The sequence below is a fragment of the Phocoena sinus genome, chromosome 3 (genome assembly GCF_008692025.1).
Source record: "Phocoena sinus isolate mPhoSin1 chromosome 3, mPhoSin1.pri, whole genome shotgun sequence".
Classification (NCBI taxonomy): Eukaryota; Metazoa; Chordata; class Mammalia; order Artiodactyla; family Phocoenidae; genus Phocoena; species Phocoena sinus.
In genome coordinates, this window is record NC_045765.1 from 89,289,827 (window position 1) to 89,303,125 (window position 13,299).

Genomic DNA, 13,299 nt, shown 5'->3' on the forward strand with positions numbered 1-13,299 from the left:
ATTAGAGAAATGCAAATCAAAACTACAATGAGGTATCACCTCACACCAGTTAGAATGGGCATCATCAGAAATCTACAAACAACAAATGCTGGAGAGTGTGTGGAGAAAAGGGAATCCTCTTGCACTGTTGGTGGGAATGTAAATTGATACAGCCACTATGGAGAATATTATGGACGTTCCTTAAAAAACTGCAAATAGAACTACCATACGTCCCAGCAATCCCACTACTGGGCATATACCCTGAGAAAACCATAATTCAAAAAGAGTCATGTACCATTTGTTTCCATGAGCACTAAAGAAAAATGTGTATTCTGTTGTTTTTGGATGGAATGTCCTATAAATATCAATTAAGCCCATCTTGTTTAATGTATCATTTAAAGCTTGTGTTTCCTTATTTATTTTCATTTTGGATGATCTCTCTATTGGTGAAAGTGGGGTGTTAAAGTCCCCTACTATGAATGTGTTACTGTCGATTTCCCCTTTTATGGCTGTTAGTATTTGCCTTATGTATTGAGGTGCTCCTATGTTGGGTGCATAAATATTTACAATTGTTATACCTTCTTCTTGGATCAATCCCTTGATCATTATGTAGTGTCCTTCTTTGTCTCTTCTAATAGTCTTTATTTTAAAGTCTATTTCCTCTTCATTTGTTAGGTCTGGTGGGTTTTTATCTTGCTCCTTCATTTGCTGTGTGTTTTTCTGTCTTCTCATTTTGCTTATCTTACTGTGTTTGGGGTCTCCTTTTTGCACGCTGCAGGTTTGTAGTTCCCGTTGTTTTTGGTGTCTGTCCCCAGTGGCTAAGGTTGGTTCAGTGGGTTGTGTAGGCTTCCTGGTGGAGGAGACTAGTGCCTGTGTTCTGGTGGATGAGGCTGGATCTTGTCTTTCTGGTGGGCAGGTCCACGTCTGGTGGTGTGTTTTGGGGTTTCTGTGGCCTTATTATGATTTTAGGAAGCCTCTCTGCTAATGGGTGGGGTTGTGTTCCTGTCTTGCTAGTTGTTTCGCATAGGATGTCCAGCACTGTAGTTTGCTGGTCTTTGAGTGAAGCTGGTTGCTGGTGTTGAGATGGAGATCTCTGGGAGATTTTCGCCATTTGATATTATGTGGAGCTGGGAGGTCTCTTGTGGACCAGTGTCCTGAAGTTGGCTCTCCCACCTCAGAGGCACAGCACTAACTCCTGGCTGAAGCACTAAGAGCCTTTCATCCACACGGCTCCTTAATTTGGGATGATTCGTTGTCTATTCATGTATTCCACAGATGCAGGGCACATCAAGTTGATTGTGGAGCTTTAATCCACTGCTTCTGAGGCTGCTGGGAGAGATTTCCCATTCTCTTCTTTGTTCTCACAGCTCCCAGAAGCTCAGCTTTGGATTTGGCCCTGCCTCTGTGTGTAGGTCACAGGAGGGCGTCTGTTCTTCTCTCAGACAGGACGGGGTTAAAGGAGCCGCTGATTCGGGGGCTCTGGCTCACTCAGGCCGAGGGGAGGGAGGGGTACGGAGTGCGGGGCGAGCCTGCGGCGGCAAAGGCCAGCATGACGTTGCACCAGCCTGAGGCGCGCCGTGCGTTCTCTGGTGGGAATTGTCCCTGGATCCCGGGACCCTGGCAGTGGCGGGCTGCACAGGCTCCCCGGAAGGGGGGTGTGGATAGTGACCTGTGCTCGCACACAGGCTTCTTGGTAGCGGCAGCAGCAGTCTTAGCGTCTCATGCCTGTCTCTGGGGTCCGCGCTTTTAGTCGCGGCTTGCGCCCGTCTCTGGAGCTCCTTTAAGCAGCGCTCTTAATCCCCTCTCCTCGAGCACCAGGAAACAAAGAGGGAAGAAAAAGTCTCTTGCCTTTTTCGGCAGGTCCAGACTTTTCCCCAGACTCCCGCCCGGCCAGCCGTGGCGCACTAACCCCCTGCAGGCTGTGTTCTCGCCGCCAACCCCAGTCCTCTCCCTGCGCTCCGACTGAAGCCCGAGCCTCAGCTCCCAGCCCCGCCCGCCCCGGCGGGGAAGCCGACAAGCCTCCTGGGCTGGTGAGTGCCGGTCGGCCCTGATCCTCTGTGCGGGAATCTCTCCGCTTTGCCCTCCACACCCCTGTTGCTGTGGTCTCCTCCGCGGCTCCGAAGCTTCCCCCTCCGCCACCCGCAGTCTCCACCCGCGAAGCGGCTTCCTAGTGTTTGGAAACCTTTCCTCCTTCACAGCTCCCTCCCACTGGTGCAGGTCCCGTCCCTATCCTTTTATCTCTGTTTATCCTTTTTTCTTTTTCCCTACCCAGGTACGTGGGGGGTTTCTTGCCTTTTGGAAGGTCTGAGGTCTTTTGCCAGCGTTCAGTAGATGTTCTGTAGGAATTGTTCCACGTGTAGATGTATTTCTGGCGTATCTGTGGGGAGGAAGGTGATCTCCGCGTCTTACTCTTCCGCCATCTTCCCGGAAGTATTGAGCATTTGTTCTTATATTCAGTATTGCCTGGGGGCGTTTGAGACTACCTTCACGAATACATTGGTGTAGACTCAATCACTCAATTTCCCTTTTTAATGTTATAGTTTAACCATCACACACATAGCTATTTCAGTAATCCCCTTTATCTGAAAATATGGTTAATTGGTTATGGTCTTATGGTAATAGTAATGAATATCTGCTATTTTTTTCTTCCCAGAATCTACCCTATTCAACTGGCAACAGTATCTGAAATTTTCTTGGGGGAAGTGAATCCTTTATAAATCGGCAGTGTGGTTACTGTGGGACGTGACCCTGCCCAGGTTTGATGCATCACACTTTCCCTGCCCAGAGAGACTGGTTCTGAGGTTGGTGCATGAACCGGATCAGGCCAATTAGTCAACGTATTGGAACCCTTTAGAAAGAGAAGCTTTTTGTCTCAGAGTTACTGCTGGTAGGATTTAAACTTAGAGCTGCTGAATGCCACTTTTATTACCACATGTGGAAAGTCTGCATGAAAGTGAATCCTAGAGGGAGGGGAGCCAAACTGAGGGATGGAAGGAGGCAGAATCCTGATAGCATCATCTGAGTCTTGGAATCTAGCCACGCTTGGGCTTTTCAGTTATGTGTATCAGTAATAATCCTTTTTCTTGATACATTATTAGTTCCTGATTATTATTTTCATTATTATATAGTATATTATTAATTCTTAACAAATAAAAGTTGTTCTTCAGCCTATTTTTTTAGTTTTTTTTTAATTGAAGTATAGTTGATTTACAATGTTGTGTTTCAGGTGTACAGCAAAGTGATATATATATAGGTTACTATAAAATACTGATTATAGTTCAGTGTAGGTCCTTGTTAGTTGTCTATTTTATGTATAGTGGTGTGTATATGTTCCAGCATATTTGAATTGAGCTGTAATTAATGACTGAAGAAGTCTGACAAGAACTTGTTTGCAGAGCAGAGGTAGGGTCACAGATGTGGAGGGTAAACTTGTGGTTGCCGGAGGTTGGGTGGGGAGCACAGGGGGGAGGATGCGTTGGGAGATTGGGAATGACATGTATACATACTACTATATGTAAGGGTAGATAACTAATAGGGACCTGCTGTGTAGCTCGGGGAGCTCTTCTCAACACTCTAGAATGACCTGTATGGGAGGGGAATGTAAAGAGTATATATGGGTATGTGTGGCCAATTCACCTTGCTGTGCAGTAGAAACTAACACAACATTGTAGATGAACGATACTCCAATAAAAATTTTTTTTAAAAGCCTAATACAATGGCATATAAAATCATCAATTCTAGAACTTGAAATTTCAGATCATTCTGCGCTTAACCTAGTGTCTTTCCAAACTGAACATTGGCTAAGACTGGGCCATGCTAATAAATAACATTTTCTCCTTATCTAGAAGTGAGCTGTAAGAACCAGTGCAATTGTGCTGTTCCATCCACATGCATGCTTGTCCAACAGTTCCCGCACAATATCTTTTTTTCAAAAGACGTGGAGAATGTTGTAGTATAATAGAGGAAAAAACAGAGCATTCTCAATTGACTGGTTTATTTATTTTAGGAGAGAGTATGTATAACGAAATGCATTTTTGCTCAGAAATGAAAAGGGTACTCTCTGCTATTGTCAAACTTGTTTTTATAAACTCCTATTTTATATTTTACTTTGGTATATGAATCTTGAGTACTTTATTGTCAGGTCTTCATTGGTAAACCCCTTCCCTACGACAATACAGTGTGTACTCAATTTTGGAGCATGGAAAATACATGCACTTCTTTTGTACCTGTAGTTTGGATATATAATTGACATCTTTGTGCTTTGGTATTTCAAAAATTTTAAGGCCGTAATGAGGAGTCACATTTACAATCATCAATATATTCTCTACAATGAATATGCTCCCTTAATTAAATCATGATGCTGGAAAAACACACCAAATGGGTTTGGTTGATTCTTGTCTCCTTTAGATGTGATCCAACCCGCCCCCAACACTTTCACTGCCACAAAAAGAAACAACAAGAAGCAAACAAAAAAAAACACCCACAAAAAAACAAAAACACAAAGTCTAGCATGGTGACCTACTGAAGACATGATATCACTTGTATTTTATCTTTTGTCTTTGATGCTTTTTTTAAAGGAGGTTATAGGGAGGCCCCTAGTAGCCTTTCTCTGTATGCATCTAAGTTACTTCCCATGGTGGGATAATCGGTGTTAGGGAACTATAGGAAGAAGCTGCTGGTAGGTAAGTTCTGGCCCTGAAGGTAATTTGCATCTACGTTTTCTGTGATCGAAGTTTGAGGAATTGGGGTGGATCACTTCTGGGCCAAACCATCACTCTACAGAGACCACATATTTGAGAAAATGTTTTTGTGTACCTAATAATTTGTTTTAAGGCTCAGCTACTCTCTGGAGAACTGTATTTCTTGGAGACAGTCCATGGAACACCTGGATCCAAATCACCAAGGATGTTTTTAAAAAATGCAGCTCTCGGGTTTCCACTGGTGGCACAGTGGTTGAGAGTCCGCCTGCCAATGCAGGGGACACGAGTTCGTGTCCCGGTCCGGGAAGATCCCACATGCCGCGGAGCGGCTGGGCCCGTGAGCCATGGCCACTGAGCCTGCGCGTCCGGAGCCTGCGCTCCGCAATGGGAGAGGCCACAACAGTGAGAGGCCCACGTACCGCAAAACAAAAACAAAACAAACAAAAAAATGCAGCTCTCTAGGCCCCATCCAATGTAGTGAACCAGAAACTCTGGGAATGGGACCAAGAGTCAGTCCTCTTCAAATAAGTACCCCAGTTGGTTCTTACATTCATTGAAGTCTGAGAAGTACTGCTATAGGCTACATCAACTTTGACTTACATCAACTTTGAGCTACTAGGTGATGACAGTCACGGGAATAAGCTCAAATACCACGTCTGTGGCTTCTCTTGTCATTCAGCTACTTAAATATTTAATTTATATAACATCTGAGTGAGACTTTAAAGATGCATGGGAACTTTGAAAAAGGATATGCTGATTTAATAAACTAAGAAGAAAGCTTAGAACAAAAGATTTTATGCATATGATAATTCAGGGCCAACTCAGTGAACGACAAAGCTATTTTTTTTAACTCCCCCAAATAATATTCTCTGGATAATTTATTGTAAAAAAAAAAATCAAGCACAGCTCTTTCCCTTTGCCTTATTTATAAGTCAATTATGCCTATTTTAATTATCCAATTTAAAGCATTTAACAATGAAGGCATTCAGATCTTGATACTAATGGTCATATCAAAACAACTCAGACCCCATATTCTCTCTCCAAACATCTGTAAACTATAATTTATGTGAAAATATAGCTATCCACTTGTAGAAACTGGCAAAGTAAAACAGCCATTCTCAAAGACAGTGGTTTTCAACTCTGGCTGCACATTAGAATTACCTGGAGAAATTAAAAAATATGACCTATAGCAATATCCTATGGTAAGCCAATCAAATCAGAATTTCTGGAGGTAGTGTCCAATCATTTTTTTCTTAAATTCCCCAGTGATTCTACTGCGAAGGGATCCATTCCTTTAGGTACTTCCCAGGCAGTGCAAAATCTAACTCAATAAATGAAGTTCAGCTAAGAACAAAAATCACTGAAGAGATTGCCTGAAGTCAGTGCAGTTCATTCATTTCCAGTCCGCCATCTTTATTTAAGCCAGGTTAGTAGAATAAGGATGGTGTTCTAGGACAGGATGGTAATGCAGACTTTCTTTTTCTGAATTTTCTTTTTTATAAGGCCATTTGCTTATATTAGGCATATAATGCCATGTGCTATATTAAGGGACATATGTAAGAACAGATCTGCAAATGTATTTGTCTATTCTATATATATTGTTGAAGATTTTAATTAATACAACATGGTGCTATCTTTCAGAAGATACTTGGAAGCAAATTTTTCTGATCTTATTATTAGGAATTCTAAATGTTTAACTGGTTCATGAATCATGTAACTAGTCAAGTTTTACTTAATGAGCTGCTCGAAAGTTTAGAGCCAAATTCTCCCCATGAACAAGAAAGATAAAAATGGGAAAATTTATACAAGAATAATTGTTATCTTTGTTTTCCCTTTTTCTTTACCACCTCCTTATAATTTATCATTTTGATCTAGTTTTTTTTTTTTTTTTGGATCCATGAGCCACTGTAAAACTGTTTAGGAACAAAATTAGGCATACATAACTTTAAAGATAGAGCTGATGATCTAATAGAGCTGATGATCTAATACAGTACCACAAAAGATGGCTTTAGTGTAAGTCAACTAATTTCCCCAACGTAAGAAAAGTTGAACATCCAAGTCAGCCTATAACATAACACATTCTGATGCTGAAATACAAACATGTAAGATATAGTGAACAGGCACACATACACCAGAATAGTGCTGTTGTGATTCTACATTTACATGTTTACCACTAACGTGGTGAAAGGGGCATAAAGGAGTGGTCAGAGGGAGGAAAAGTGTGTTCTTCATTTGAGAAGGAAAAAAAAATCTTTCAATTAGATCAATTTGGTGTAAATTATGAGGGAAAAAACATCTAGGTTAAGTTAGGTATTTTAAATAACTTAGCTGGAAGACAATTTAATTTTTTTGCAAAGTACTCTATATTGCTTTCGTGATTAGTCAGTTAAATCTATAACATGCCACTACTAAGATACCTGAATTGCAAGCAGGCATTTTGAAGAAAGGGTTCTAGAGTCTGATTATTATAAAAAGAAAAGTTATCAGGTTCTTACTAAATTGCATTGATTATGAAAAAGGTGTTTTAAAAGTAATTTGTAGTCACTGTTAAGAGATGAATATTCCTACGAATACATGGGTATTTGGAGTAAAATTATTCTTTAAAAAGAAAACCATTAGTAGTAACCTACACTGATGGATTTATTTGCGTATGTAATTTGAGACACAGGTTTCCTCTTAGCTATGATCACCTTTTATTAAAGTATTTACCTTCTGATTGATATACAGGCAAAACACCTCTTTGAATTTTAAAAGAAAGCCTGGTTTTACACATGTATGTAAACTCTTAGGCTGGTTTTTAATTTATATCAGCTACATAATAAAATACCATCTTAATTTTAATACATTTCTTTTGGTTGAAGACATTGAATAGGTTTCACTATATCTGTGGTTTGTGAAATTATTACAAAAGTTGTATACAAACCCTGCAAATATGCAAAAATTGCAAAATACACTCTGACAGCTAATGCTCTGAAAACACTTTATTACACAAATTACATTCAGATTCTGAAAATAGTGATCTAACAGTGTAACCATCTAAAAATAAGACATCCCCGAAACACACCAACTGAGGAAGAAAATTTAAAAAAAAGAATTTAAATAGAGACTTTTTTTTCTTTCCCTCATTGCAATATAATGTTAGTGATTTTAAAAAAATAGAAGGAGATTTAGCAGCTTTGTTGTCATGTAGCACAAAGTTTCTCTTTACTGCCACAGGCTGAGAATGCTGAACAGGAAAGGCACCAAAGAAAGACACTGGCAATGGAGGTGCTATTGGGAAAATACTGTGTTCAAGCAGAGAATGGGGTTATTTACGAACTACAGAAAAGTCTCAAAAATGCAGATGAGCAAACCTTCCATCATTAAATTACTAGTGTAATGGAAGAAGAGAACTGTTTATTCTACGTTCATATAAAGACAATGGCACTGTTATGAACTTTTAGGAAACTCCTCAACTAGAACCAGAAGCCAACTAAATCAAAACGAAGTAAATAAAATGTGTACAGTCCCACACAGACTAGTACAGTTTACAATTAAATACACAAAACGCTAAACGTGCTAAAGGGAAAGGAATCTGGCATTCTTGGCAAATTTCATCAACCTAAATCAAAGCCCCGTTTTCAGGAGGAAGGTGCGGGTATAGGCAGAGGTGCTGAATACTCCTCTTCTGACTCACTTCCGTCATCATCTTTCTCCTGGTCACTTCCCTCCGTGCTAAGGCGGTCAAAGCCTTTTCGGCTATAGCCTTTCCGGCTTGCGAAGAAGTTTCCGAGGTTTAAGCCTCCACTTCCCTTTCCTGCGGAAATCGAACAATGACAGAGGATTGAGGTAACATTTGCACAAATGATTCTCAGTTTCCTTGTAAATTCTTATGGAGATGGGAAAGGGTAGATATTAGCGGGGGGGGGGGGAAGTGACATAGAGAGATACTTATCCTACAGAGTCAGAAAGATGCGATTCCACAGATTCATTAAAATACATAAGGAAAAAACCCAAAGCTCCCCAGGATTATGTGTTTCTGCAGGATTATTTCAGATTCACTTTTCTTTCACCTCCTGCCTGTTCCAGGCTCTCTGGAATGGGCATCCCCTTGAGCAGCTCTTCATTTCAATGACTTTACGAAAAGGTCATCTTCACCAAGACATGCACTGACACGCTGACAGAAGTGATAGAAAATATAGTGAAGACAGATGAAGCCAGATACAAAGGCAGGGGAAGAGAATCCGATAATACAGAAGAGCAAGCTGGGAAAATGAAGTTGGAGAACCTGCACCAGAGCCACACACTTCGGTCGGTTCATGGTTTGCATTCTGGGGATGCAGTGCTGCACACAAGGAGTTTAATTTCCAGAGAGAAAATAAAAAATATCTCCCTGCGTTTTAAAAGACATGCACTTGTTGACTTTGAATCACACGTGAAGGATTCTAAAAGGTCACAGGCATACCTCTAAGTCTTCCCAGAACTCTTCCCGAACTTCCCTCAAGTTTATGTTCAGAATCTGCTAGAAAAAGATGGCATATTTCAAAATGAGTCCCAGACACCTTCCTCAATCCATGGGCTCAACTTTCAACACAAAATAAGGAATTAATTCATGAATGATTAATAACAAGGCCTGGCTCTTGTCTGTATGTATTCTTAGAATTCTAAGGGAAAATAAAGGCAATATATTATTGTGATGTATACAAAGGCCAGAGCTGGGTTTGACTCCTGCCTGTGTCTCTTACAGGCTGTGCAATCTCAATAAATTACTTCTCTGAGTCTCAGTTTTCTCTTCTGAGAAAAGAGAGATCAATGACAATCTCTACCTTTCTGTAAGGTTTAGATGGGATACTGCATGTGACGTGCTTAGAACAGTGCCTGGTACACACACAGTAAATGCTCAGTAAATATTAGTTACCTTTATTAGGACAAAATTCAGTTACCAGTAATGTGTAAAAAATTGGAAGCTTATTACAGTTTTAGGAATATTGGTCTGAGGTTTTTGTCTTTCTATTAAGAACAGTACATGTCCTGCTTGAGAAAGCTTTGGATCCATGTACACCATTACCTTTTAATGTAAGACGGAAGGCAAAAAACCTGAAACCCTGAGTACTTTCAGCCATACAAGGTGACCCCAATTCCAAAATTTGGGCTCCCCAAATTCCAGCCCATCTCCATGAAGAACTGACTTTCTTTCCTTAGTTGGAGGCAGAACTCCTCATGGACTTATTTCTCTGTGTGCTGCGTACCTCCCTGCACTCTTTGCCCTGCTTCCAACACTCCCTTAAGGGCTATGGTCAGGGAAAGAAGGCTCAAAGTCTCTAACCAGGAGAGGCGGCAGCATCGTGGAGAAAGCTCACAGGCAGAGGACAGAGCAAAGGCAGGAGTTGGTGGGGAGAGAAATAGGCAAGAAGGGAAGAAAAATCTGATGAGACCGTTAGAAAGCCAACCAATTAGACTGTAATTTCCATAAGGATGAGGGACAGTCCCTAGTCAGTTTTGCATCCCCTGTGCCTAGGACAGTGTCTGATGTGGAGCTGACATGCTGTAAGGGTGTGCTGAATAAGTGGAAGGCCTTTCATGAGGGTTATTAAAATCCCTCAGAGACTGGATAAGATCTATCAGGAACAAATGTTGAAAAAAGGTGAGAGGCTGATCTACTTTTAGAATTAAATGTATTAGACTGAACCGTATAAAACTGTAGTTTTCTAAATAAAACATGATTGAACAATGGCAGTTTCATATGGTTCGACCTGGGTCCCTGTCTTCCCAACACACGCCTGTAAACTCAGTATCCTGGTAACAGTGCCACCCACGCGTGCTCACAGCAAACAGGAGACACCAAACCTTCTCGACTCCCCGGCCACTCCTCCTCCAGTGTGGGTTGATTACCAACATTCCTGCTACCTGCCCCCAGGCCCCATGTGTTCCTGATACTCTGTGTATTTATCACTGCACTTACCACCCTCTCTTAATACCTTTATGTGTCATTTCTTTTTTATGTGTCATCTATTCTCTGAGCTCCATTTATTTATTCAGTCATTTTCCCAATGACTAATTATCAAACCCCTAGTGCCAGGAACTGTTATTTGTGCTGGGGATATATCAGTAAACAAGTAAACATACAAGATTCTTGCTCTTTTGAAGTTTCCATCTAACTCCATGAAGATAATGACTACATTTACTTATCTTTGCCTCTGCTTAACACATACCCATACCCATAACAAGGGCTCCATAGCAGTCCCTTTTGGGAAGAGTTAGCTGTATTTTTGCAGAGCTTTACTGATTGCAGATGAAAAGCCAAAGAAAGTCCTAGAAAAATTCCCTTTCACAAATTATTAAATTAAATCCTCTGGTTTTGTTTCTGTGTCAGGGCTTTGCCATGGGCACTGAATCCCTGCCATGGTTGCCTTGGCCTGAAATACGATCAGATGCACTGTTTCTTGATCAAATGCTTCCTTCCACCCTGGTCCATGGACGCCTTCCCAAGCATAGCTGTAACCTCCTGCCTTAGGACCTGGGGACCCAGCTAAGGGACCGTTCCTGACAGGTGAGGATCACAAGTCGGATTATTTGTTTATTTATGTGGATACCTTGAAAGGGTCCTATAATATGATAATGATTTGATAAAATACTGACACCAGTATTGGACCCTCCCTTGTTTGGTTAGGGAAGGCTGATGGCCTAAATTATGACTATTTAAAAACTATCAAATGGTTTCTTATAGAAATAGTTGGTTTCCTGAGAGAGCTGAGGTTTAAGACAAGTATCTTTTATGACTTCTTATGACATTTATTACTTTATTACCAATGATTATTCCTAATAATTATTGGTGGTATTAATTGAGCACTTACTAAGTGCCAGGTACTGTGATAAATGCTTTATGTACATTATTTCATTTAATCGTTACACAACCTTGTGAGTATTTTATCCCCACTTTATAGATGAAGTGGCTTAGAGAGATTAAGTAACTTGCCCAAGGTCATGTAGCTAGGAGCTAGAGCCAGGACTAGGGAAAAATACTACTTCTAAAAAACTGACCCAGGCATTTTGAGGACTGGGCCTGTTTCTAACAGAAGGGATCTCCTCCTTCCTGACCCTTCAGCTAATTTGTACTGACTTTACTTATCTACGCAGTTTCATATGGAGACATTAAATGGGTTTAAGCCAACGCTAAAAGGTAATAATAAAGGTTATACTTTAATCTAACTATCCAAATTTTGAAGCTCCAGATATATTTTCCACTGTGATACTAACTATAGACAATATTTGGAACATAGACAATGTTGAAAAAGGTAGAGAACACAAGAAAAAAAACAACAACACTGAAAAACATCACAACCAAACTTTGAGGATAATCAGGCCAAACATTCTTTCGAAGGTCAGGTTCCAAGTTCAAGGGGCTCATTTTACTTGCCTCCAAAGGCCCTTGATTTTTTCCACCGAATAAATAAGGCAATGGCCAGCAGGACAACCACCGGAATAACCAGAAGGGTTGTAATGAGAATCACGGGCACTCCCGAGCCTGGCTCTTTGATCAGTTTCTGTTTCTCCTGCATCTTCTGCAATTCTGAGGAGGCGGGTTTGTTCTCCATTTTGGTTTCAACAACTGCCTCGGATTCTTCAGGGAAAGAAGAGTTTACAATATTCAACTAACTCAAAGACTCCAAAACCCTCCCACCCGCCCCTACCCAGTCAAATTAACAGCTGCTCATGAAGAACTTGTTGAGCTCAATGCATGTGGGGTTCATATTTCAATATCTGCATCTACCAAGCTGGCAATTGTGACTAGCAAATTCCCAGTGAATGATTTTTCACCTCTAAATTGGGTTTCTTTGGTTCTGCTCTTTGTTCCCTCTTTAACTATAATTCCACAAAAGATATATCCTACTCTTGCATTTTTTCAAAGTTAAAATGGACAGGCAGCATGGTGTAGGGGACAGAACTGGCATGCACGGTGGAGTCAGATGAATCTGGGCTCAAATCCCAGTTCTCTTACATAGTCAGCGTGTGTAACTTTGGGCAAGTTACTTAAGTGATCTGGGCCTTGGAAACCTCCTCTGTATAACTGTAATGATGATAACAACCTCCTTCATGAAATTATTGAGGATAAATGTTTATCATAAAAAAGGTGCTTAGTAAGTATTTGTTTCCTTGTGTCTTCAGTTTATGAACCTCTTTCATGTTCAATGAATTATTAGTACCACACATGCATAGTTGCACATATTAATTCTAGAATTAAGAAATGGAAAAAGGAACTGTGTCCTTTCCAGGTTCTTTTCTACCATTCCCAGCAAGTTGTAAGTGCACACAGATGCACTGTATGTCCATTTGTTGTTGATGAAAATAACTTACACAACTATTCTGTGATACTGGCAGATACTGGGTAGATACCAGGCCTAAAGTACTGCTTGGGAAATTGATACAATAAAACCATATAAGCAGCTGCAGGAATCTTAATAACTACTGACTTGAAAATGAGGTTGAACCTTGAGGCATTCTTGCCCCCAAGAAGCACATATATGTGTTTGTACAAGAACCCTGCGTGTGAAGGCTGGAAGTCACAACCATGTTTGCCAAAAGGCTCACAAGGTTTCTGAACTTCAACTTCTTGGTGTGCCCTCTGCCCTATGATACAGAG

The 13,299-nt window shown here is 40.7% G+C and overlaps 1 protein-coding gene across 25 annotated transcripts in view; it reads right to left on the reverse strand.

Annotated features, from left to right (window-relative positions):
• Nucleotides 1-7,642: 7,642 nt before the first annotated feature.
• PAM (peptidylglycine alpha-amidating monooxygenase) overlaps nt 7,643-13,299 on the reverse strand; it is a 282,567-nt gene continuing 276,910 nt past the window's right edge. For 4 of the 25 annotated variants that reach the window (XM_032625215.1, XM_032625230.1, XM_032625213.1 and 1 more), the window contains 3 exons: nt 12,076-12,279; nt 9,124-9,180; nt 8,300-8,475 (listed from right to left, as the gene is read on the reverse strand). In XM_032625215.1, coding sequence (XP_032481106.1) covers nt 8,300-8,475; nt 9,124-9,180; nt 12,076-12,279 — 437 coding nt within the window. Of the gene's footprint in view, nt 8,476-9,123; nt 9,181-12,071; nt 12,280-13,299 lie in introns of all 25 variants that reach the window. The other 21 variants (XM_032625220.1, XM_032625219.1, XM_032625232.1 and 18 more) reach the window with 14 other exon arrangements.